General features: G+C 36.0%; 2 protein-coding genes across 6 annotated transcripts; one reads left to right on the top strand and one right to left on the bottom strand.

Moving 5' to 3' along the window:
• Window positions 1–260: 260 nt before the first annotated feature.
• rufy3 (RUN and FYVE domain containing 3) lies at window positions 261–18,088 on the bottom strand. Of its 5 annotated transcripts, XM_079605906.1 has the most exons (19): window positions 14,022–14,606; window positions 11,655–11,714; window positions 10,016–10,189; window positions 9,562–9,679; window positions 9,385–9,486; window positions 9,161–9,284; window positions 8,944–9,008; window positions 8,768–8,833; window positions 8,584–8,653; window positions 7,948–8,040; window positions 7,638–7,721; window positions 7,044–7,211; window positions 6,397–6,494; window positions 2,779–2,898; window positions 2,061–2,184; window positions 1,890–1,966; window positions 1,776–1,800; window positions 1,591–1,668; window positions 261–972 (listed from the first exon to the last, which is right to left on the bottom strand). In XM_079605906.1, exons 1-19 carry the CDS (start codon window positions 14,197–14,199, stop codon window positions 829–831), a joined length of 1,968 nt encoding a protein of 655 aa, XP_079462032.1. In that variant the 5' UTR covers window positions 14,200–14,606; the 3' UTR covers window positions 261–828. The 5 variants fall into 5 exon arrangements, with proteins under 5 accessions (XP_079462032.1, XP_079462028.1, XP_079462029.1 ...); XM_079605902.1 differs by lacking the exons at window positions 11,655–11,714; window positions 14,022–14,606 and adding an exon at window positions 17,490–18,088; XM_079605903.1 differs by lacking the exon at window positions 11,655–11,714 and having other exon boundaries at window positions 14,022–14,573.
• Window positions 18,089–21,747: 3,659 nt separating this feature from the next.
• On the top strand, window positions 21,748–23,776 carry cxcl20 (chemokine (C-X-C motif) ligand 20). Its single transcript, XM_079608105.1, has 4 exons — window positions 21,748–21,932; window positions 22,650–22,776; window positions 22,914–23,018; window positions 23,133–23,776. Exons 1-4 carry the CDS (start codon window positions 21,866–21,868, stop codon window positions 23,179–23,181), a joined length of 348 nt encoding a protein of 115 aa, XP_079464231.1. The 5' UTR covers window positions 21,748–21,865; the 3' UTR covers window positions 23,182–23,776.
• Window positions 23,777–26,535: the final 2,759 nt, after the last annotated feature.

Raw genomic sequence — 26,535 nt, 5'->3', positions numbered from 1 at the left:
TTCATTTCTGATTTCAGGTCGAAACAATGTTAACAGAATAGTCATGTGTAGTGGAAGTGTCCAATGTTTTTTTGAAAAGGAAAAATAATAATAAATTAATCTGTTCCGTTGATGTACTTGTAACTTTGTGAAATCTTTCATGCACTTCAAATATAGATATAAGTATGTTGTTTATCCCAGGCTTATCAAGCCATTCTGCTATACATGTTTGTTCATGCATTTATATATTGGTCATGTATAAAATGGTTTAGACTAAAGAATCCACATTATAATAAAATTTTATTGCATAGCTACTAAGAATAAAATACATTAAATGGCAGGCATAAAACTACCTTTATCTCATTATTTCATAACATTTTAATGTAGTGTTCCATATGCTGTTTTGTCTGAACTGTATATTTTCCCACAATTTATGAATGTTAATGTATGTGCCTTCTTCAGTGCTTAGTTTTCAAAAAGCTGAAAATACTATCCTGTCTACAATCTTAAGGTTCTGTTTTTTATTTTATTATTAAGACATCAATATTATGTCATTGTATCATTTTACTTGCAATATTAATTGGAGACAATTCAAGTACAAGAACTCCATAAATCCACTTGGTGGACAGCTTCACTCATCCGCAAGAATTATACATTCTTAAAGCATTTCCAACAAAGAGCTGGTAAAAAAAATCATCCCTTTTTGGCAAATGTGTGCAAAAAAAAAATGTGTATAATTGAGATGCCCGAAACTGATAGATGACCCAGAATGCGATGTGCAATTTATGTACAGCACTATTTACGTTGATAAACCGTTAAAGCTACTGACAGGACAGTCTGTGCTCGCCCTCAGGATGGGGAGGACCCGTACTGCTGCAGTAACTGTGAGTAGCAGACGTCACACACGTGCTCAGGGTTGATGGAGGAGGGCAGAGGGAGTTCATTAGCCATGCAGTTCTCACAGAACACGCCACTGCAGTTCTTGCATTGCCTCTGAAATAGTTCAAAAGATACACCACTTGTAAAACAGTTCTATTACATAGTTCTGATACTGACAATCACAATGCTCAATATGTATTGTGCTTTAGTCATTGAGGGGGGAAAAACTGAACAAAAGTATGTGTTATTTCATTTGAGAATTTATTTTAACAAAAATACAGTTAAAACTAATACTGTGAATTACTATTTAAACAACTTTTCTATTTTAAAATGTGATTTATTCCTGTGATAGTAAAGCTGAATTTTCAGAAGCCATTACTCCAATCTTCAGTGTGTCACATGATCCTTCAGAAATCATTCTATTTCTAATAATCAATATTTAAAACAGTTGTGCGTCTTGATATCTTTGTGAAAACTCAGGAGTCTGATTAATTAGTTCAAAATAATTTAATTTATTTTAAACCGAAATATTTTGTACCATGGCAAATGTCTTTTGTGTCACTTGATCAATTTAATGTGTCCTTGCTGAATAACAGTATTATTATTATTATTATTTTTTTTTAAACGTACTGACCCCAAACGTTTGAATGAAAGTGTAGTTCAATAATGATGTGGTATTAAAAAGCAATGATCTGTTTAATGAGGAATTTAGCGTCGGATTGCTTTAGGTACCTTGGGTGTAGTCAGAGAGTCTTGATTTTCACACATCGGGCAGATGGAAGGGTCAACATCTTTACAAAGAGACTCGTCCTATCAAATAGAAATTCAAAAGAGAAATTCGTGAATATTAAAATAAGAAATTATTGCTGTGAACTTTAAAAAAAGATAATAATAGAAGAATTACTGATCAAATGTACCTGTTCATCTTCATGTGACAGTGTCCTGAGAGAAAGACAGTTTTAGTTTAATTTTGATAACATTGAAGTAAATCTTTTTGCTTCTGCAAAGTTCTGCATTTAAGATCGACTTACAAACTGGAACTTAGACTTGACTTGTCCTCAAGTGCAGTACGCAATGTATAATTTTCTTTTTTGACAGACTCTAACTCCTATATTAAAACAAAAAAACTGAATTTCAGTGAACAGCACACTACATATAGTGAAAGCAACTGAACGACACGATTGGTGGAAAGCAGGTCTCGCCTTTCTGATGTCATCCACGTGCTGCCTCATGTCTCTCTGCGGAGGCGTTTTTCCTAACAGAGCTTCAGAAGTCTGGCCTCCAGGATGCTCTCTCCATTTCTTGAGCTCTTGTTCCAAAATCCATCTATCCCACCAAGAAAGACAAGGTCTTGTTAACATAACTCTTTCGTGAGACCATGATTATAATTTCCACAACATTAGCCGTGGCATCTGATACGATCATAACGACAACTAACTTATACACTTCAGTCAGTATATAACAATAAAATAATGATAATAAAATGTATATTTAGAATTACATTTATATTTGGTTTACATAAATACAGTAAAAACTGTAATATTGTAAAAGATTATTACATACTTTTCTATTTGAATATATTGTAAAATGTAATGTATTCCTGATGGCAAAGCTGAATTTTCAGCATCGTGACTGCAGTCTTCAGTGTCACACGATCCTTCAGAAATCATTCTAATATGCTGATTTGCTGCTCGAGAAACATGTATTATTATTATTATTATTATTATCAATGTTGAAAACAGTTGTGCTGCTTAATATTTTTGAATCTGACTAACACCAAGCTCTTGAACAGTACTGTAAATGTAGAAATTACCATTATTATTCAATATTAGTTCATGATGCGTAATGAATCAATTAATAACGAACCAGATCTTTGGCTTTCTAGATATTAGCCACTGAAACAAAACATATTGTCAGTACCTCTGCCGTCGTAACTGCTCCACCTCTTGCTGCAGACTCGCAATCTTGTCCCCAAACTCCTGCTTGAACAGTCGATTGGCCTCGTCCGCCAGGTCCCGCTCTCTTTCTGCCTTCTTACATCTGAAGTTGGGCCACATTAACTTAATGAGGTGAAATGAAAACTTAACTAAACTAAAAAGCCATGGAAAAACGAAGATGATAAAAGCATAAAAAAAGAAAACCGAGGGAGGAACGTAAAAGACAGCTAGAGAGGACAGCATGTGACTAGAGCAGAAACTGTAAATACTCAAGAAGACAAAGCAGTCTGACAAGTGTCGGATTTTTTTTTTTATTAAGCTATATTTGTACTACAGTTCACATCTATATTATGTCTACATACACTTCAGTCCGTTCACAAATTAGAGGATTTCATCATCCAGACTTTTTGCAGAATCTGTAAAGCTTGGTGTCACAAATATCTTTCCAAAGCTTCGACATTTGGCATCAACTACCACTGCATCAAATTCAGATTTCAATTAAGTTTACAATAAGCTGTAAAATAATTCAGGCACGCAATCTTGCACTCAACATCATTTCTTGCGAGAAAGAAAAAAAAAAGCTAACATAACCTCCTGAATATGCCTGAAAGAAACATTTGCTTAGCTTGGGCATCCAAAGCACTCAACATCATCGAACTTAAGCAAGTAGGGTCAAATATTCAGGTCCAAGATTTTTTAGAGATCAACCAAAATTAACCGAATCATATGGTGTTGCATACTATCATAAAGACTATAGAGTATAAAACGATTGTACGTTTTTGTTAGGAATGTTTCCCCCGTGCTGGACTGAAGTGTGTTATGGTTTTTATAATGCACCAACTTTGAGAAGTGTCCTGCTATCCTCTTTTTTTCAGTATTGAGAAGTAGAGATATAAGAGAGATGCATTTCCATTTCTTAAAATTAACGTCTGCCATCTTTGTTCTAAGATTGGCCAAAACAGCTGCGTTTTACTTCGGTTAAAACATACAGAGGGAGACTAGAGACAGGAGCACTGGATCAGGCATACAATATTGAAAAATGTGGGTTGACGCAGAAGCAAGATCTGTAGTTTTCTGTCCGGTTCCAAGACAAAATAACGGCAAAGGATCCGACACCCAGTAATAAAATAAATACCCTAGTCATCTATGTTATGCGAAATCAAACTGAAGATCAGATTTTTTTTTTTTCTTTAATTTATGCTTTTTTGGAAACTATTCGGTGTTTGCGATGGTTTTATTGCTGCCTCTGAAGGAGTTTTCCAGCAGCTGTGTTCAAGCTTCGTGCCTGTTTAGCCATGTCGTTCTCACTGCTCAGGAAAAATGAGTAGAAACACAAGAGAATGAGCATGCGACAAATGTCAAATGAACAGGTAAAAGCGAAGAAGGGATTAAGAGAAGACAAAGAGACAGAGAGCAGAAGTTATTTTTAGAAACAGACTGTTGACGACCTGTGGGAGGCAGCAATGCTTCTCTAAAAACTGAAACAGGAAAGAGTGGACTTGTCTTACTAGTGCCCTGATTTGTGCTCTGTACACGCGATTTGCACTTTCTCTTTGTCATGATCACCGATCTCAAATCTGCCCACCCTGAACAATCCATGCTTGGAAAATGATTGTTATAAACAGTGGGATCCACATTGAAAGTCTATGATTCAAAATCTAATTTCTCATTTGCTATAAAAAAAATGGTAACACTTTACAATAAGGTTCAATGTGTTCACTTTAGATTAATATTGTTAAAGCCCCCCTGTGGCAAAAATCAAGATTTTAATGTTGTTTCTAATATGTCTATGAGGTGTTTCTAATATGCTTTAAGACAAACCATGTGCAAATTCATAAGTCAAAACCATTGCTGAGTATTTTCTCCTTAAAAATGCAGTGAACCAAAGACGGTCTCATAAACGCGGTTTGAAATCGCTGGTGTTTCTGACGTCACAAACTACCTTGTAACCAATCACGTCAATGTGTGATCGTCAACGAGTGCATCTCGAGTTGGTGCGAGTGAGTGGAGGCAGATCAACATATAATAAATGAAGCAAGGGTGTAGAGTTCCATTCAAGCTATTTGAAGGCATGAAGATTTTTTTTTTCAAGGAAAAAAACATTTAAATATGTAATTTTGGTGATCAAGATTAGTTTTAAGGGATACAATTATTGATTACAGGGGGACTTTAACTACAAATAATTTGAAAGCATAAAATTTAGATTAAAGGTGCCGTATATGTAATTTTGTTTTACTGTACTATAGCATAAAAATAGCATATGTTTGCAGATATTTAGGAAACATGCCAAGTTCACATACTAGTGTCTAAGAAAAACAATGTTAAAGCCAATTATTCTACTTTGAAATGTACGTTCCGTGTCAGAATGTGTTTTTGTTTTTGGTCTGTGTGATTCCGCCCACTGCCAATTACAATAGTATTTCAACACCCCAGGTTGCCAGTACTGTAGCCATGGAAGCCAGCAAACTAACTGGGTCAGAGATCGCAAATTAAACTACACTAAAAAGCCTCACCATCCATGGTCTAAAAAGCTCTATGAACAAAGGCATATTAAAAAAAAAGCGGATAAATCAACTCATAAATTTACAGTGTTAGGCTCATTGCCTGCGCTAGCTGTCAAAATTACATACGGCACCTTTAATGTTAATTTATAAATATATTCAGTACATAAATATTAAATATATATACCGGTAGTGCTTAGCATAAGTGAACACACCCATGCTAAAGTTGAATAAAAAAAATAATCTAGCCCCACATTATCACATACCCTTCACCATACCTAGAGATTGGCATGGTTTTATTTCAGTTAGCCTAATAGCTGGTTTGATTTGCATTGAGAGATGATCTTACGGAAAGTACCCCATGCCAATCTCTAGGTATGGTGAAGGGTATGTGATGATGTGGCTATTTTAATTTCAAAGGCCAAAGGAACTTTATCAGCATGCATAGTATCCGGGATCCATGAAATAACTGGCTTTTAAAAATAAAAATCTGCCTGCCTCTATGGCAATGTAACATAGGGGTGTCCTGATTATGCACCCTGTATTTTAAGGAAGAACATTTATTTATTTACGATACATTATTCATTCACAAAGAAAATTGGTGTCCTTAAAGGTTTCCTCTTTTTTTTTTTTATATAAAGGCATTAAGATCAATTTCCAAAAGATTTTTAGTCCACTTTTTAGTCAACTTTAGCATGGGTGTGTTCACTTATGCTAAGCACTGTAAATTGTTCTTTAGTTTAGTTAATGTTCAGTCATAATATATGAACAATAAACCAAATGTAAAGGCAATTAAGCATTACCACTGAATTGTATTATTCTGTATTCTATCTGCATAACATCTGGGATTCAAAATCTAATTTATTTTAAATCAAGACTATTTTTAGGTCATAGATAAAATAATAAAAAATTGAGGCATTGATCATTTGACTTTGGACAGTCAGATGTTCTTCCTTTCCATTTTTACTTCGCACTACAATTATGATACTAATAATATCATTTGTAATGAAAAAGTTCACTTTCACTAAGTGCTCTTAGACTTTGTTTTTACAGTATCCATGTCATGTGTAAATGCTGTGCTGATGTACTTATACTCTCACCTGCTCTCCAGCTGTTTAATAATGCTCCCCATCTGGTTTGTTTTCTCCTCCAAGCGGCTGATGATGTCACTCTTCTGTTTTGCACCTGTCTCTGAGCTCTACAGATCAGACACACACCAATAACAAGCTACATCAAAAATCAATGCAGGTTTGCTACACTAGATTTAAGCAGTACTAATGCAGTTGTAATGTTCTTAATCTTATTAACAATACCTCACATAAAAGCCATGTGAAGCAGCAGAAGGATTTCAGACAAATGAATAGAAAGTCCTGCATTTTTTAACAATGAATGGTTAGTTACCTCATTATTTTATGCTGCTTTATAAAAAGTATATATATATATATATATATATATATATATCGCAAAAAAAATATTTAGACTACACTAGCACATTTTTAAAAAATTTCTGCCAAGTTCGACACACTATGTGACTTGGCACTGTACGTCTACTTTCTTCTTTAAATTGGCAGTGTCAAATCAAATCACTCCGTTGTCCCTCCACCATAGGTTAACCTGTTAATATGGGTGCTTACACAATGCTTTTGTACGTCTATATAAATAAATAATTAAGAGTGTGTTTTGTTGAGACTCGAGAAACAGCTCCCATGATAAACCTGTAAATTGTTTTTTTTTCTCTCTCTCATACCTGTGACTTAACGGAGAGCTCATGGTTGAGTGTACGCAGTTCATCTAACTGCTGTCTGAGCTCCACCAAAGCGTCATGTTTTTCACAGATGTCCTTCTCTAGCATCTTCATGGACAACTCCATCTCCTGCTTCATCCCTATTTGCACCTCAAGCTCCTTCTCCACATCCTACACACACACACACACACACACACACACACACACACACACACACACACACACACACACACACACACACACACACACACACACACACACACACACACACACACACACACACACACACACACACACACACACACACACACACACACACACACACACACACACACACACACACACACACACACACACACACACACACACACACACACACACACACACACACACACACACACACACACACACACACACACACACGCACGCACGCACGCACGCACGCACGCACGCACGCACACGCACACACGCGCACACACGCACACACAGGCTCTTAAGACTCCTCGAAAGAACTCTGACTCGATTCTTTGAAGAACCCACATCAGAGATGAATTTGAAGATGAGCAATTCAAACACAGGCATTAATGTTTTACTCACCAGTCTAAGCTGAGTTTCCTCTTTGAGCTGTTTGCGAGTTTCTCCGAGGACTTGACCGTTTGCAGTACCATCTGCCCTTGATGCCTTCAGGAAGAACACAGGTCAAATATCAGACAACAGAGCAAAGCAAAGCGCAACCAAAACAGTGTGTTTTTTATTGACTGCAGACTGTGAACTCAGTATGTGCTTACAAAAGTAAGCTTGTGGTTGGTTTACTTTTAAATAATGAGTAACATGAGGTCAATCATTGTTGTTTGACTGAATGAGCTCTTCAATGATATTACTGTGGGTTCAACACAATGTTGTTCACCTTGCGACTAGACTCCACGAAGTAAGAACTTTCCTCCTTCACTCTTTCCAGGTCCTCCTGCAGAGTGATGATCCTGTTGTTTGCGACAGCAAGCTAAGTAACAAGAATATTATTTATTTTTAAAGAAAGTAATACATTTATTCAGCAAGGACACATTAAATTGATCAAAAGTGACAGTAAAACATTTATAATCTCACAAAAGATGTCAAACAAATACAGTTCTTTTGAACTTTTTATTCATCAAAGAATCCTGAACGATGTGCCAAAGTTTCCACAAAACTATTAAGCAGCACAAGTGTTTTCAACATTGATAATAATGAGAAAATGTTTTGAAGAAAAATTCTTGAGCAGCAAATCAGCATTAGAATGATTTCTGAAGGATCATGGTACACTGAAGACAGGAGGAACAACTGAATTGCCATGCCATCACAGGAATAATTATTTTAAATTGTAATAATATTTCACAATTTAACTGGTTTTACCTTTTTACTGTTTTGATCAAATAAATGCAACCTGGGTGAGCATAAGAAGTTGTTGAACGGTAGTGCGAATTCAGTTCGATTTCATTTAAATCAGTTATCGGTCACGTATTTCCCATAAACTTCAGTTATCCATTAAGTTATAATTATAACCCACCTCCTCTGTAAGTTTTGTGTTGGACTTTTCCAGCGCATCCACTTTGGCTTGCAGATTATTCACTGACGCACTGGGAAAGGGGAATTAAAAGTGACAATGTGAGATTGCTAATGGTTTCCAAATGAGCAGCTACAGTACTTACAATCACAACCCACAAGGCTGATGTTGGGTAAAGCAACTGCACCTTAAATGTCTGTTCAGTTCCTCCACGTAATTCTTCTGGTCAAGAATAGCTGTAATCTGTCCATCGCTGCAAGCAAAGAGAAGCTTTAGAAGCAGCACTGAGCTTTTCACAATGAGTCCAAAAGCTGTCAGACTAAAACAATTAGCTTCCATTGAGGAAGTTGAACTTAGACTTACCCCTCTGTGCTTTTGCTACTGTGCGCACCATCTTTCAGATACATGGAAAAGTCTATGACTCCAACCTATAAACAGAGTAAAAGAGATCTTATTATTACCCTGTAAAAACAAATAAATTAACCTTTTGGCAAGCACACTTTAAATAATAACATTGACAGCTAAGTTTTTCTTTCATCTGTTTTCCTCCATTGCTTGTGTTCAGTAAAAAGTAACTAACCTGTGAGTCTAAATCTTCTCCCTTCATACACAAGTTAGCATCAATGACATTCAGGCCCACCAACAGCCCAGCGATCACGGCTCCTTCCTCCTCCATCATAAGAGCATTGGCCTCATAGAATTCACTGAGGAAAACAACAGCATCAAATATGAGACGTTGAAAAAACTGGATTGCAAGACCGCAATTACAGCTTTTATATTAAAGACCAAAGGCAGGAACTGTACCTGAGCAGGTCTTTTCGGTTGATGATGGTCTTCATGTAATCCGAGAGCTTCTTCTGCATCAAGGCCAGGCGAAGCCATGCTCTGCCTCTTCCTAACGGGGTTCTGAGATAAAAGAACAACTTCAGATTTCGAAACACAAAATAAAACACCACGTTCAGGTTGAAGATGTTTTCTTACTTGAGCCCAGGAAGGTCTTTGACACTGGCTGTGATCTCACCAGCTTCTGGAGTTAACTTTTCTACAAGCTCCAAAGGACCCCAAAAAGACTTATTTTGACCAAGGAACGTCTTCTTACCTAAAAAAACAGGAGACCTTTAGAAAAAGAAAACCTGGAGACAGACTGAGACAAAGAAATAAACCTGTTAAAGACTTGGTTTCACTGTGCTGTACATTAAATGTCCCAACCGTGGTGTAGTTGCACAATAACTGCCAAGGTTAAGTATTATAAAACAAAACATACTGGTACACTGTACTTACGGAATTAAAATGGTATACACAACACACCAAAGTACTGTGCAATCAGTAACTGTCAAAATTAATGAACAAATGATTATGTTTTTATTATGTAACGGACATAAATGATGACCAGAGATTACTCTGTGGACAGTGGAATTATGGTTGGGATGCTTACTTTTAAGTCCATGTTTCAGGCAGTGCTCCATGACGACAAAAAACTGCTGCAACGGGGCATAGTCTGAGTCAAGCGTGCGGCCCAGGTTCAGTGCGGACTCGATCAAGCCCTTGATGCTCAGCTTGGCCATGTTCATCAGGTTAAGCCTCTCGATGGCAATGGGGTCTTTGGGATCTGGAGTAAAACAGAAATTCAAACAGTATGTTAGATATGATACAATTCTCTCACTGTGACTTCTCCAACACACAGTATTTAACATGATATGAGAGCAGTAAATGAGAGTTTGGACTAGAGAACTTTCCATTGACTCTTTCCATTGACTAAGACTACATGGTTTCCTCTAAACCTGGCAAAAAAAAAAAAATTATTCCGGTTGATGCCATTTGAAATGCATCAGATGCGGACTGACTGTATTCCAACATGCCATCTAATTTTCAGATTAAAGGGTGTCTTGATAGAACAGATTAGCGTTTTGTTTGCTGTTGTTTTCAAAATAATCTCCATCCAACCTTACAATGCATCGCAACTTACATAAACTATAGTAAATCAATTTTCAGTTCTCAAGCCTCACCCTGTCTGGTCCAAAACACACCCACAGTAATGCAATCATTTCATCATCAAGACTCTCAATCTATGTCTGTTAGCAAATAGCAGTGACCTTTTTATGAGCACAGCAATGGGAAAGAGAAAGACTGATAAAACAAAAAGGTTTTCCTTTAAGATTGCTTGGGTTGACTTTATAAATGGGCCAAGATGAGCTCATTTGGAATTTAGTCAAATTTATCATTATCTCAGTGCATACATAGCTCAAAAATATAAAAAGATGTCATTACTTTTCATTGGGTTATTTGTCACAGCACATTGTCTCCCTAATGCAAAGTTTAAAATTAAGCCGTTCAAAGACCTTGATATTATTGTATAGAATCGCTAATGTAAAGACAAAAATGAAGACATTCAAAGGCCATGAAATACAGGAAAGCCAACAGACAGCTTTCAATATGAATGAAAAACCTTCTTGGTGTAGCTTCACACAGGAAAGAGTGTGTCTAGCCATCGCTACTCAAGCCAAAGGTTACACAAACTACAAGAAAAACAAAGTCTGTCTGTAAAGACAGAGATTTTCTTATCGATATACAAGAAGTCTCTGAATCATAAACATTAAATGTCTTCTAGAAGCTCTGAAAAGCTTAGAAAATCTAAAGAGCCAGAAATTTAGCATGAAGGCTGGTAAAACCATGCGATAAAAAAGTCAAATCAGCCAGAGAATGGGGTGGGGCAGTGAGGCAGCCAAAGAAAACAGGCCAGACAAGAGTACAGTATTCCAGCCAAATGGGTAGCCAGATATTCTGCTAGCTACAAAGATAGCCAGCAATAAAAAAAAGTCACAGACACAAAGCTATTGACGGAAACATCAAACCAAAAAACAGGAAGGGAGATAAGACATTGAAAAAGAGAAAGATAAAGAAAACAACAAAAGAACATGAAGAAGGTAAAGCTTCGGAAGCTGTGGTGCGAATGTGCTGTTCAGGGAGGCTGGTTCGGTAAAGACAGGGCGGCGCGGCCACGCCTGCTGTGGTTTTAGGATGGTGCCCGAGGCGGGGATGAGGTGGACTGGGGAGAGTGATGCCACCATACGCACCTTTAAACTCATCAAGCATTTGCATTTGCTCCACCAAATCTGTGAAATCCTCCCATGAGTCTTTGCAAAAGGCAATGGAAAACAGAAAAAAGCAGAAAAGGATTGGGTCATGCACATCATGGGAGTAAAACAAAGCAACAACAAGAGACACATCATGTTGTAGGATGTTTGGTTGTAGAGTCTTAACTACAGAGCCAAGCTCTCTCTCTATTCTCACTGTCATATATTAGAGCAAAAATGTTCCTAGTGAATAACTTCAGAAACATTATAACAGAGACTAATAATAGCAAGCAGAGTGTTGATGGTCATTAAGAGCCACTATAATGTGTCAGCAATTCTGGATCGGAAAACAGTTACTATGAAGTCGTTTGACTACACTAGACAAAGGAGCTCAAATAATGCTTTGCTTGTCCTGGAAGACTCATTGCATCTTATCTAAATCCATTTGTTTGTCAGAAGGCCTCAGGAAAGAATGTAAAATGTCCTCTTTATCCACAGCACTAGAAATAATATTCTTAAGTTTTCATTAAAGCTTTAAAAGGAGAGTTCACAAAAAAAGGGAAAAAATATTTAATTCACCTTCATGTCACACCAAACCTGCGTGACTTTCTTTCTTTTTTGGAACATAATACAAGATATTTGGAGAAATTGTCTCTCCATAAAATCTAAGTTAATGGTAACCAAAACTATCTCGTTACTAACATTTTTCTAAATATCTTCTTTTATGTTCCACAGAAGAAAGTAAGTCATACAGATTAGGAACAGCATGAGGGTGAGTAAATGATGACAGCAATTTCATTTTGGATGAATTATCCCTTTAAGATCTTCTATGTCACTTAGCTGTGGGGGCGAAAATAGAAAAAAACAAAAAAAAAACAAAGACAAAAATCAAATGACACTTAATGAGGCAGAGCAGTACATTACAAAGAACGTCTGCAAGCAGTGAAACAGACCATGGGGAAACCGGCAACTAACTATTATTTACTGATTTGCACAATGGATTAATTGAAGAGAACATTTGTTATAAAACATCTATGAAGAAAAGTTACTGTCTTGACTTCATCTGGCTCTGAAAACTGACCTAAAGTCAAAATCTAAATTTGTATGTCATATGTTTATTACAATGTGATAGTGAGGAGACAAATAAGTCACGCGGTGCAAAGGTAATGCAATTCTTGGAAATGTATGACCAATAAACAACTACTAGACAAATCTGTAAACAGACCTTATCAGATAATGTTTTCTATTCCTTGTCTTGCTACATGCCTGCTTCATCCTCGCTCAATGCACAGAAAACACATTAGACTGAGATAACTGTTGCTATTAACATGTAGATTCTGGTCTCTACTGCCAATTGATAAGTAAAACATCCCTTTAAGACATTTGATTGAGTAGGGATCTCGGGCACGTTTCCAAGGCAACAAAATTATGTCCACATGACTGTTTCCTGATGTCCTCTTTTAACCTTTGGCACAGTAAGCTGTGACTCTCCAGCAATGCACTGGATTAGCAAAACAATTGTGAGCTCTGACCACAAGTCAACACTATTCTAAAAAAAAAAAATCTATACAGTGCATTATATTTTTTTCTTTACAAAAGAGAATAAATAAAAACAAATTGTAAGCAATTTTGTAAAATGCCTTTTATTTTGATTAAAAACAACAAAAATGGGGCAGGGGGATCAAACTATATTAAGTAATTTGTGTAGGCCCATTCACACCAAGGGCGATAACTATAACATTTTAATAATCGTTCTAATTCTGAGAATAGGGAAGTCCATAGCACAGCTTTATTGATAACCACAATATCATTGGAATCACTTTCAGAACAATTTTTTCCAGCTGATGAACAATAAAAAACATGGACAGCCAATCAGAATCATGACTTTAAAGAGCTCGAGAAGCTACAGAATGTTACCGTTCATATGCATGTATGCTAATATAATTAGCCTTAAAGTTATCTTTATAGTCATCATTTTTGGTGTGAATAGGCCTTTATAGTCATTTAAAAATATGATCAAGAATCCAAATATCTTAATAATAGTTACAGTTTGTCAAAAACTGATTTATTTGTATTATTTCATTGGAGGGACTTTCATTCTGGTGGATTGTCCCAACAGTGTGATGCACAGGCTTAATTTGTTCGACGTCACAATTTAATTGGACAACTTAATTACAAAACAGCATATGAATAGCTTCATTCAAATCATTCAGTGGGAAACAAACCTTCACAACCACTTGTGCTCCATAAAAACTACATTTCCAGGCAGGCCTGCGGGAACGCTGAGAGCATGATGGAGGAAGGTTGGGCCAGCACCGCCCAGTACGATAAGAGCAACGGAGGCCTAGTGATGCTGTGCGCGCCTACCTTCATGAGCAGGCTCGGGATCAGGCGTGAGCGAGATGTCGTTGAGCTCACGCAGGCACAGCCATTCCCCATCCACCGACACGCGGAAGTTGCATAGGTAGATGGTCTCTCGGGCAGCCTGTGTGATCTTGTCAGTAGTGGGGGTGGGGGCATCGCTCTGGGGAGTCAGATCAGACATGGTGACTCAGCTGATCGCTGCTGCTGCGACGACAACAACACTTACGATGGCGGCCGTCAGGTGCAGGGAATAGAAACAATGACTTCTTTTTAAAAATCCAGTCCAAGTAAGAGTCTTCTCCAGGACAAAGGAGGATGGAAAAAAGAGACAAGGAAAACAAAGAACGGGAAAGAAAAAGAAAAAATCAACCAGCAGTCCACGCCAAACCTGACCGAAAGGATGCTATTCTTCTGGGGCACAGCAGCCTCGTCTTGCGAATGAGCAGCGACTGCTAAAATCCACTGTGTGAATAAAGGCTTCAGTGCTCTCTGGCTCAGCACAGCCAGGGGATTGAGATGCTGTATGAGCCTCAGTGGAGCTACAATCAGAGATGTGTCTCTCTCTCTCTCTCTATCTCTCTATCTCTCTCTCATTCCCTCCCTCCCTTACAGCCCAGCTGCTTGTATTCACCGGATTGGCTGCACGTGCTGCAAATGGGAGGGTGTTAACCAAGATGGCCGCCGTGATGCTGAGGAGAATTGTGGGAGTCACGTGAGCAGATGGTGGAGGGGGCATAGTTCCCGAGAGGCCTGTCAGATGGGGGGAGGAGGAGCTGTTGCCAATGATCCAAATGCTGAACAAGAGAAGTATGGAAGCCCCACTGATTGAGAACCAGAACACTGCTGATAAAGCTGCCGTTTACTGAACAACATCTTTAGGAGGAGCAAGATGGCACTTAGTGTAAAATTAAACTGTGTATGAAACAAACAAGTAGCTAAAATTCTACAGACACAATGCGTGATATGTGACTATTTTTGCTGCTGACCATTTGGGATGGTGTTGTGGAAATATAGAAATTAATATGACAAGGTAGGCCTTGTCAAAAAAAAAAACGCCTTTGAATAAAAGAAACTTATATGCAAAGTCATGTAAAATGGGGTTTGAATATTAGAAGTAATCTATTAACCTCATTAATTATTTACAAAAGAAAAGCACTCATGCAGGAAAGCGATCCATTTATAACACATAGTGTGTGTAACACCATTGGGTACGGACATCCACTACCGTTTAATTTGAACTATTTTAATTATTTTGAAGAAAGGAATACATTTATTCAGCAAGGATGCAAAAATGAATCAGAATCGACAGTGTTGCAGAAGATTATAGTTTGAATAAATATTGTTGCTTTGAATCTAGGCTATATCTATACATGATACAGAAAAATTGTATCATGGTTTCCACAAAAATATTAAGCAGCAGAACGGTTTTCAACATTGATAATAATAAGAAATATTTCTTGAGCAGCAAATAAGCATTTCTGAAGGACCATGTGACACTGAAGACTGAATTAGTGATGCTGAAAATTCAACTTTGCCATCACAGGAGTAAAAGGGACTTTTAAAATTATATTCACAAATCAGTTAGGCGTACTTGATATTACACAATATGACTTTACAATATGATTTTATCAATGCAGCCTTGGTGAGCATAAGATAATTCTTTCAAAAAACACGTGTAGGCTATCATAGTGTTGTACCTCTAAAACTAGGCTTGTAAAGTAAAATACCAAATTATTTTTCACAGGAGAGTAATGTCATCATCATTCAGTGATGCAATACTGAATCAGTTTATCTCAATCTTAGTGAGATAAATCATTACAGATAATGAACCGTAATACTGCATTGCATTAATTCACAAATTGCAATAAACAAAAAAGAGACAATGGCCTACATTTCCATTTCTTCCACAAAACAAGAATATACTGTAATCTTTCCTTTCTTCAAATGTATGCATTTCTAGAAAGCTGCACTCCAAAATAGCACATTTGCATAGCACAACCCAGACACATGCTACATTCTCCAGTGCTGTATGCTAATTCTGCTTCATATTTTCTTTGACCTATGATGTACTAATAAAAACTGTGAAAATTATTTACCCAGGTGTTGTTTAACAAGTACAATTTAACCATAAAACCAAAAACAACTTCCTGACTCACAATACCCTAGCATTTTCTATTTTTCAACTTCTCAAATATGACAGCTATTCAACTATAGTGGATGTATAGGCCAGCGAACTGTTAACTGGTTGCACACTTGCACACAAAATCTTAGCAGATGCATTATGTCCTCCAAGAATTGTTTGCATATGGTTTCATGAATTCTATGTATTCAGATACCCTAATCTGTTGACATACTCATGTTTCTTTTTGCAGCATGCATATTTGGATGTGGGCAATGATATAAAAAGAACAGAATTATTGGTGATTGGATGTGACATCACACACCATGAATTATTAAAAATGGCATTAAAGACCTGTCCAGTGTAATGGCCACTATACATCAGAGGATTAAAAAAAAAAAAAATCAATGTTATACTGCAAAAGCATAGCCTATTTAAAAACACAGAAAACCAAGTGAGACAACAGTTTTTTGAGCATCACATGCGCATTCCAACCGTTTCCAGCGTGAAACCCCAAAATGCTGCCAAGGTAGGCAGATCACTAGCAATTGATAAACAACCATCTGACAATTACAGCCGCCAGACTAAACCTAAAAATGCAGTTATCATCATGAACATGACCTCAAAGATTAAGAGTTTATCTGAACTGTGTATTATTTGTGGACAATAAAGGGAGAGTTCACCCAAAAATTAAGATCGTCTCATCATTAACTCACCCACAAGTTGCTCCAAACCTGTATGAATTTCTTTCTTCTCCCGAAGAACATTTTGGACATTTTGAAGAATGTCAGTAACCAAACAGTTGATGGACCCCATTGACTTCCATATATGGAAGAAAAAAAAAACACACTATGGAAGTCAAAGTGGTCTAATTCACTTTTTGGATACCACCATTCTCAAAATATCATCTTTTGTGTTCAGCAGAAGAAAGAAATTCATACAGGTTTGGAATAACTTTAGAGTGAGTAGGCTACATAACAAAATTTTCATTTTGTGTGAACTATCCCTTTAAGACTGTAGTGTAAGTTAGATGATATTAATCTAACGTTACATCCATAAAACAGCTGTTGTTTCCATGCGAACTGATGACAGTTTGTGCCATCGGTGTATTATTTATTGCTGATGAATTAGAAGTCAGAAACTCAAGAAAAACGACCATTCTAAGAAAGAGTCTGAAACTGAACAGCAAAATGCAAGCTTGCAAACGCTGCAGTGGCTGTCATTGTACGGTGTTGTTGACATTGAAACACAAGGCTTAGGCTGTCAAATATTGCTGGATGTTCAAGTGAAGCAGACACCATCACGTTCTTTTAAATAAACCCATATTGGAGACGATCATATCATATACTCACTTCTTGTTTTCTTGTTAGTCTTCTCAATCTGGAATTCATATCGCACCGGTGAAGGAAGAGAAGAGCTCGTCTGTGTAAACTGTATACTTGAGTTATAAGTTAGCGCTTCCTTAAAGTAAATCACCGAGGCCGGAGAAAGCGACTCCTCTGGACTGATGACTGCATGTCCATCGGTGTCCTTCATGTGTGGTTTGAGAAATTCATTAGATGACACTAAAGTTTCGGAAACTTCCGCGCTGTGCTGCTCCGATGCTCCTGAGCTCTGGTCCGCCATCTTCAGTTCAAAATTCATGTGACCACTATGCGTCATCCCATTCACCTCTCGTGTAAAGCAAACTCGTGTTTTTCCAAGACTGTTTTAGGATAGTTGTATATTACGACTCGGCATCTTTTAGCCGTATTGTTTCTAAATTTTCAGCCAAACAAAAAATAAATAAAAAATGTTGTTGGTCATATGGCATGACGTAGAAGATCAGCTGGGCGAGAGCATTTAAAGGAACAGCAACAGCATCAGTAGGCTACACTATGACCTCAATATAGCGGGACGATAACTTCACAACCACTTCACAACCGTATACTGTAGGCCTACGAGCATGTGTGCAATGCTGGGTAGTAATTGGTTACATCATGTAATCTGGATTACGTAATCTGATTCCGAAAATACTTTTAATTAGATTTTAAAATACTCGTAATCAGACTAGTTAGGCTTATTTTTTATTGATTACATGAAATCCTCACAATAGTATATCATTCATAATACATTTATTCTCCATCTCCATATCACTTTTTTTTTGTTTACCTTTTCCTATAGAAAAAAATAATAATGCTAATTCACTGAAAATTAAACTCACTGTTGTCTGATGTCAGATGGTCATGGCATGCAGATAATATATATATATATATATATATATATATATATATATATATATATATATATATATATATATATATATATATATATATATATATATATATATATATATATATTATCTGCATGCCATGTGACCATCTGACATCAGACAACAGTGAGTTTAATTTTCAGTGAACTAGCATTACTATTTCAGTTCACTACAGTAGCATATATATATTAGTAAGAGTTTTATTTGTATTTTTTTTATTTATAAAAAGTAATAATTTATTTTAATTTTACATATTTTATGATTTTCATTAAACTCACAACCCCCATGCAGTTCCATCAGTAACCCTAGTCTTGGAAACCCTGGGGGGAAAAACATGATGAAAACATGCAGAAAAGTTGTAGGAAATAAATGGGAGGAAAACACTTCCCATAACATTAAAACAATGATTACAAAGACAAACTACAAACTAGACCTTATAATAATATATACAAATGTGTAAATGCACCACTAGAGAGCGCCATCAGCAGTGTTTTGTTTACTTATCCTGTCAGGTTTTTTAGCTAAAGTCTTCTATAACTTCTAAATAGATCTCAATATTTGCTACATCTTTCGTGTAATAGAACATGGCTTCGTTTGTTATGAGGCTATATATATTTTTAAGGAATTCATACATCTGCCCATGTAGTAAAGAAAAAAATAGAACAAATGAATGAAAAAGTTATGTTCTTTTGATTATTATTGATTATTTTCTCCCTGTTTGTTCATTTGTTTTTGTTTTGTTTTTCCTCCATAATCTTTGGATAACGCAGGTATAGTCCGTGCTTAAATGTTGCCTGGTAGTCAGTTTAGAGAAAATGTAAGATCTGCCTTAAAGATGCTTTTTGGGGGATTGCCATATTGCAGTTATTCCTTCAACATATATTAATTTTAGAGGCCTTTAGATACAGTGTTAAATAAGTTGAAATAGGCTTCAAAACTCTGCTGCTCGTGTGCTCACCCTTACCTCTCCACGTGAACACCTTGCCCTCCATGAAGTTGCACAATGGCTTCCCATTCATGCTAGAGTTTATTTTAAAATTCTCATTTTAACATACAAAGAATTAAAGTGGCTCTGTTTAAAGCTTTCTGTACACCACTCTATACTGCCCATCTGTGGTCTTCTTACAAAAAATCCAGCATGCAGAAGTTACAAGTTGCCTACAATGATGCAATGAGAATTGTACTCAAGGTTCCCAGAGGAGGGAGTGCTAGTCAGATGTTTGTATCTGTAGCAGTAACCACACTGAAAGCACTTTAGTGATGTTTAAGTTTATGCAACGTCTGGATGAGTCTACCAACAGTATCATGGTGGCACTCTCAAATCCCTTTGTGAGCTGCTCCAGGTACACATCCAGACTGAGAGTGCATTGGCTGAAATGTCTGTATGTATTTTAATTTTTGTATTTGCTTTCTTTTTTTTTCTTTACTGTTTGTTTGCTTGTTGTTTTTTGTTTTTATCTGTCCTGTCTTGCGTGGGTTTTGGACATGAGTCTGGCAAATAAATAAAACTAAACATGGGACGACACCATCTTATACACAGGTTTCTTGTATACAAACAAAACCGGATGCGCGCGCATCCAAGAGGCAAGACCGCTATATTTTATACCGAGTTCTGTAAAAGAACATTGTAATTAACGTAGATTTCGCATTGTTTGTAAATTCTTGTTGACTCAAAAATAAACTGGAATTTCAGAGTTGGATTTGTTTGCTTGTGTTTCATTTGCATATTAATATAACATTATGTAAAACGTTAGTTAGTTGACTATATGAAATTGTCCAACTAAGTTTGCTAATCATAAAAACCTGACATACCCAATGCATTTAGGTTAGTTTACAGCACAACAGCTCCGCGTCATCTCTGCTTCTGCTAGATATAGCCGTAAAGACTGTTGCTTTCTGCCTCTTAGATGCGCGCGCATCTATGTGATGACGTTGCACAGAAACCCGTGTATATGATCTCATTAGTTTATACTCCATCGCGTTTTCTCCGTTCTGCTAACACTCTTTCCCTTCGTCAGTCTTCATGTAACACTAAAGGGTTAGTTCACCCTAAAATGAAAATTATGTCATTAATTACTCACTGTCATGCCGTTTCAAATCCGTAAGACCTTAATTCATTTGCAGAACACAAATTAAAATAATTGTGATGAAAATTTTATTTCTAATGCAGTTTTCTTCCTCTCAAAGCACTATGGCAAAACATAAAAAGAAAATAGCAACACGGATAAAAGGGCAACATGGTAAGTTTGTTAAATAAATGAATCTTTTTTTTTTTTTTTACTATTCTAAAGTTCTTATAGTGAAGAGAAGAGCTCTGGCCAATGCAAGTTCAGTTCAGTTTTTAGCCTCTCAATGACCTTGGCACTGGGAGGACTGAGCTGAATTTGCTCTTATCTTCACCATAAAGTCAAAAACAGAAACGAAAACAAAGAGGCCCCAAAGGAATCAGCCGCACATCATGACTGTGACCTTCTTTTGAGATGTGGGAAATCTTCGACTTCCTCAAATCTCTGAGATTAGGATTTGTTTTGGGTTTTTTTCTTTACGATTTGTTTCGCTTTGATCAGATTTTGCTATTCCGTTAGCTTTCAGACAGAGACTTAATGAATACAGAAAATCATCAACTATAATTTTACTGTACATAGAGCCTGTGTGTCTGTGACACACATAAAATATGTAATATCTCTGGATGTAATAACAGTCTGGCTGAAGTATAGTCTTAGATATACACTGTTCTAATTTAATAATTATAAATAAAAGACATCCATAATCAGATGAAAAGAAAAGACACCTTTTACATTCCATTTATTTTATAGTCATTCCAACTGCAAAATTGCCTGTTTTATTATTATATCTACCTGGTGAAAAGTCTTATCACTTAGAAAAATAATATCAAATCTTTCCATAACATGCCACATGATTAGATCATTTTGTCTGTAGCACAAACACTAATAATATCACATCTTACTAAAAGCATTTGTACATGACAATCAAAATAGAGAAAAATCACTGTCATCTTAAATCGTCAGTGTATTTGATCCAAACTTAAACATTACATATTTCCACCATATTCAAGTTTAATTCAACATAGTTTTTTTTTCTGTATTGAAAGTATGTAAAAAGAACTCCCTGAGGAAATACAGCCTCTTCCCAAAAGGCAAACATTACAAAATACTTGACCAAACATACGCTAAGTTCAAGTTTTTGTCATTCATTTGAGGGCTGTGAACATTAATGTTTGACTAGTGCCAGGAAGACATACAACACTCACTCAAATATGCAGAAACCACAGACATTCAGATGTCAAAACAAGGGGCTATTTCTTCTCTGTCCAGGCAACTTTATCCCTAAGCAGGAAGGTTGTGTTGTTGAGAGCATTTCATTGGAAGATTGGAAAATGAAAGTAAGTCTGTGCTTTACAAGGCTAAGTCGGTATAAGAAAGAAGCATTTCTCTGCAGCTGCCTGCGAAGTGAATCATGAATCAGGTTGTTCTCACACTGCTGTGCGCTCTGCTGTTTGGAGTGAGTCTTACACACTCAGCAGGTAATCTGATTTCTGTCATTTATTCCACTTGCATCACATACACACTGATCAATTAGTAAAGCCTTTTACTTTACCCTTTAACCCTTTATTTTGATAACAAGTGTAAAAATTATTATTTATAATAAAAATGCCTTTAGAGTTTTCCAATATGTTTAACAATCTTTTTTTTAAAAAGCTAATAATTGTTCCAAAAACAAAATTTCAGTTTGAGGTCAATCTGACACACAGTTAAAACCCAAATTATTAATATTATAAAATATTAAAATAAAATAAAAATCAGGAGTTTGTGTTTCATTAATGAAAGTATATGAAGATATATGAATCAAAGTATGACATTTCTAAGTATTAATGGATAATCTATTGTCTGTCCTTATCGAAAAAAAATAAACCCTGCAGTGTGATCAGTTTATCAGTATTATACAAAAATATTTTGCAGAATGCAGTGATTTTGCAATCAGAATTTGAAGCAATGGAAATAAAACAATCATATTTGTTGATGTTATTGATGAAAGTAAGTTATTGTAAAAAGTTTCTGACAAGCATATGCAATATGCGTCATAATAAATGTCTCGTATGTGTGTGCGCGCGTGTGTGTGTGTGTGGGTGTGTGTGTGTGTGTGTGTTTTGAGGTTGATTTTCTAATCAGTGACTACAGCGAGAGCAATTGTCTTCTGTTCATGAGCCCTTAAACTTAGCATTACTGTTGATATCATATAGGACATCCAGCGGGGGGTTCACAGCGATGTTTATGCAGAGGCAGACTGCTGAAATCAGTGAAGCCTGGATACATTCATGCAGTTGAATTGTTCCCACCAAGTGCCTCCTGCTCAAAGACCGAGATTGTGTAAGTATGCGTTGACTCCTGTTACATATAATGTTTATAAATTATTATTTATTTATATTCTCTTTCATTTGTGCAATATAATTAATGAACATTGCAATGCATGTCTTCTAAAATGATTTGCTGTAAATTGAACTTAGACTGACTCTCACTGGAAAAGGAAAAGGAAAAGGGAAGGAAAAGAAATTAAAGTTGTGTTTGCATCCATATGAGAAGCAAGGACGGAGAGTACTGGAGGGCAAAGGGTAAGATATACACCACTGGTATGCTACCACTTTCTGCATATACCAACCTAGTATAATTATGTTTTGTATTATGCACTATAATTAAAGTATGTATCATTGTGCCATCATTCATAGGATACAAAACAAAAAGCAAAAGAACAGAGGAAGAAAGGGGAAGAATTAGAAGTCTGATGACAAAGATGTCTAGTGGAATTATTTTTCTTTATTTTTCTTTCCGTTTTGTGATTTACAATATTTCTGTGATGAAACTATAATGATACAGGCTCATTTTGATTGATGGCAGTAAATGTTTTGATCTCTAATAAATGATGACACCAACACTGTTTTGAAGTATTGGATATCTTGTGTCCAAAATGATTACTCTATTCACTTCGTTTTATTAATAAATTGCATACAAACCTTTCTGATCCAGAGGTGTGATATTACCAATAATTCCAATGTGTGTGATATAACCATGAAATTTAAATGTATTAACATGCTAATTTGATGTTATGTAAGAGTATTACTATGAAACAATAATAGGTTTTGATGAAATAAGGATGAATCACAGTGGATTTTGACTGTTCAGTCTCTCAGTAACTATAGTATGAAATGTTTGTCTACAGTATAAAGTGTTTTGCAATCTACTCTATCGCTCACTATTAATACAGATTTCAATTAACTGACCATATTCATTACAACAATGCAGTGCAGATTTAGTCATACTCATGCTCTAATGAATCACACTTTATTATGAAAAATAAAGAATTTGTGAATTGAACACTTTGACTGAGCCTGGTTTCTCACAAGGTTTTTTTCTCTCTCTATTTCTGTCACCTTATAGAGTTTGGGTTCCTTGCCTTTGGTTTGCTAACTCTGTGACACTATAATATACAGGAACATTACTGATTTAACTGACACAAAAATGAAAATGACTATTATCTTGCTGCTTTACAGCATAATTTGAATTTGTCTGTTAAAATTTTAATTAAGTTACTTTTCTGTTTATTATTGTGAAGCTGATTTGAAACTATTTCTATTGTTAAAAAAAAGCTATAAATGTGACTTGACTGCTGAATAGTATAGTATTTAATGGCTGAATAGTACATCCAACGCAGCCTCTGCAGAAAAGACCTGAGAAAATATTGTCCTGCTGCGCACGCACGCATGCACACACACGCACACGCACGCACACACACACACACCAACTGCACCAAGTGCGCAGTTTATGAGACAGATGACGTAGTTAATATATACATAAACATTTTTTTAATAATTATTAAACAATTATAATTTAGGCTACAAATTTCAGATGTAACATATAAAAACAGTAAAGAAGTAAGACAGTTATGTGATTTACACTTAAAACAGAAGCAAATAAATAATCCACTTATAATAAGAGAAACAAAGTCAAATTGTAAAGACAAAGCAATAATGCATCACAAAATGTACTTTTACTTGAAACATGTAAACATGATAACACATCACTTAAAACACTTTAAAAAAACAATGAAAACATTCAGATATTATCTACACTTTTGTTACAGTAATTTGCCAGGAACTGGGTAAGATGGAACTGGAGCTCAGTCAGATCTCAGTCAGATACCATGCACTAAAGCATCAAATCCTAGTATGTCAAAGAATAATTTAAAATGAAGCAAGTCAACTCATTTACTCACATTTGGTCAGCTAGTGGTTTAATGCGAAAAAATGGTGAAGCCAAAGCTGATAGAAAAGGTGGAAATTCACCCTGTTAGTCTATCTTGTGGAAATCTGGAAGTTGTGTAAGTACATTGATTATTTATCTATCTATAGATTATTCATCTATTTATAAGATATACATTAGGTGATTTTATACACTTTATTTTAAGATGACATTGTTACAGTGTAATTATATACAAACAAGTACTGAGTAATTATTAATTATGCACTTATAAGGTTAAGGTTAGTATTAGGGCTTGGTTTAGAGTTAGTTACTTTAAATTATGCATAATTTCTGCTATAACTACAGTAAGTACATGTAACAAGTGTAAAAAGCTGAAAGCAACTTTCGGCAAAGGCTAAGACTGATTCTTAAGTGCTGACTCAAGTGGCATTTAAGTGTTGTGAACTGGGACTGCAATAATGTCAACCCATAATGGCCGCCCTTAACCTCTGAATCAACTAGTGAGCCTGCAAGGGTGAAGTCACAGCAGCATGACACCAATTATGTAGTGTAATTATACAGTAATAAAATAATTTAATCAAGACACTGAAACATTTAAAAAAAAAGAAAAAATTATTTGTATTGTGCAAAATTATCACAAATTAGTGTTGATGCTATGGAATACTTTCTATTGATACATGTCTCCTCATTTATAGTTGGTGCAATGATGTGAACGTACATTTTTTATTTATATTTATTAAAAATGTAGTAATAATAAGTATAAGCACAATAAATAGTATTTATACACAACCACATTTTCAGATAAGTTGGGACATTTAGTAAAATTGTATTTAACCTTTATTTTTTGATGGCTGCAACTGTATCACATCATCACCTTTCCTTTTAATTACACTTTTAATTTGGGATCAGTGGTGGGCCGTCAGGGCATATATAGAGAGCCTAAGTCCCTCCCCTCCGCTTCCGGCTCATGGGACCTTATTTCGGAAAAAATATGTATGGTAGCGAGAGACAACTTATCTTTTTATTACGTCTGAACTGTGCCCTGAATTACACATATGATGTTTGTCAATTTAAAAGGTAATTATGAAAGTCAAGTAAGTCGCAGTTTGTCATAAACCAGAAGAGTAACATCTCTTTGATGTAGTCAAAACTACATCTCTCGTCTTCCACTATGTACGTCACCAACATGGCTGTCACCTTAGCGCGTTTCATCTCGTACTTCCAGAACGAGGAGTGAAAGTCACTACAAAAATGACAGACGTTAGCTTCAGTAAAGTTAGCTTCATTCATTGAGAGAAAAGGTATGACTTCACATGTGCGTCTTTTGGGTTTGTCTTAGTAATCACGTATTTTCACAGTCTTATACCTCAACAGTTTTACATCAAACTGCGACTTCTTGATTTTAAAATGTATCTTTTAAATGGACAAACATCATGTGTGTAATTCAGGGCACAATTCAAACGAGATCAAAATATTTGTTGTCTCTCGCCATTGACTACCATACAATATTTTTCCGAAATAAGGTCCCATGGTCGTCCACCGGAAGGGGAGGGACTTAGGCTCTCTTTTCTATGTATATTTATGTTAGAGCTTTTATCCAATCATAACTCGGCCATCATGTGTTGCCAGGGTCAAAGAAATCTGCCTTGACTTGAGGCTTTCAGAATCAATAGTGCGGGCACCTGTAGCTTAAAATGAATGGCAATGAAACTGTTGCTTCAACCAATCAGATTTCGATTTTGACTGCACCAGGGCCATCTAGCACATAGAGATAATAGAGATGTCCATAGACATAATAATTAATACAAATAAAAACTGTATTTATTATGTCTATGGAGATGTCTATTATGTCTATGATCTAGCAGGCATACC

Source organism: Phoxinus phoxinus, assembly GCF_949152265.1.
Source record: "Phoxinus phoxinus genome assembly, chromosome: 3".
Classification (NCBI taxonomy): Eukaryota; Metazoa; Chordata; class Actinopteri; order Cypriniformes; family Leuciscidae; genus Phoxinus; species Phoxinus phoxinus.
The sequence above is the reverse complement of the archived record's forward strand: the minus strand, read 5'-3'. Positions and strand labels throughout refer to the sequence as shown.

Excerpts from the sequence above, each read along its gene's own strand:
- cxcl20 (XM_079608105.1), top strand. The coding sequence starts at position 21,866 with ATGAATCAGGTTGTTCTCACACTGCTGTGCGCTCTGCTGTTTGGAGTG. Across the intron at positions 21,933-22,649 it reads GAGTCTTACACACTCAGCAG|GACATCCAGCGGGGGGTTCA; the intron begins GTAATCTGATTT and ends GATATCATATAG. Across the intron at positions 23,019-23,132 it reads AGAGTACTGGAGGGCAAAGG|GATACAAAACAAAAAGCAAA; the intron begins GTAAGATATACA and ends CATCATTCATAG.
- rufy3 (XM_079605902.1), bottom strand. The coding sequence starts at position 17,799 with ATGACGCATAGTGGTCACATGAATTTTGAACTGAAGATGGCGGACCAG. Across the intron at positions 9,009-9,160 it reads GAGAAGATTTAGACTCACAG|GTTGGAGTCATAGACTTTTC; the intron begins GTTAGTTACTTT and ends CTCTGTTTATAG. Across the intron at positions 2,899-6,396 it reads ATTAAACAGCTGGAGAGCAG|ATGTAAGAAGGCAGAAAGAG; the intron begins GTGAGAGTATAA and ends GCCCAACTTCAG.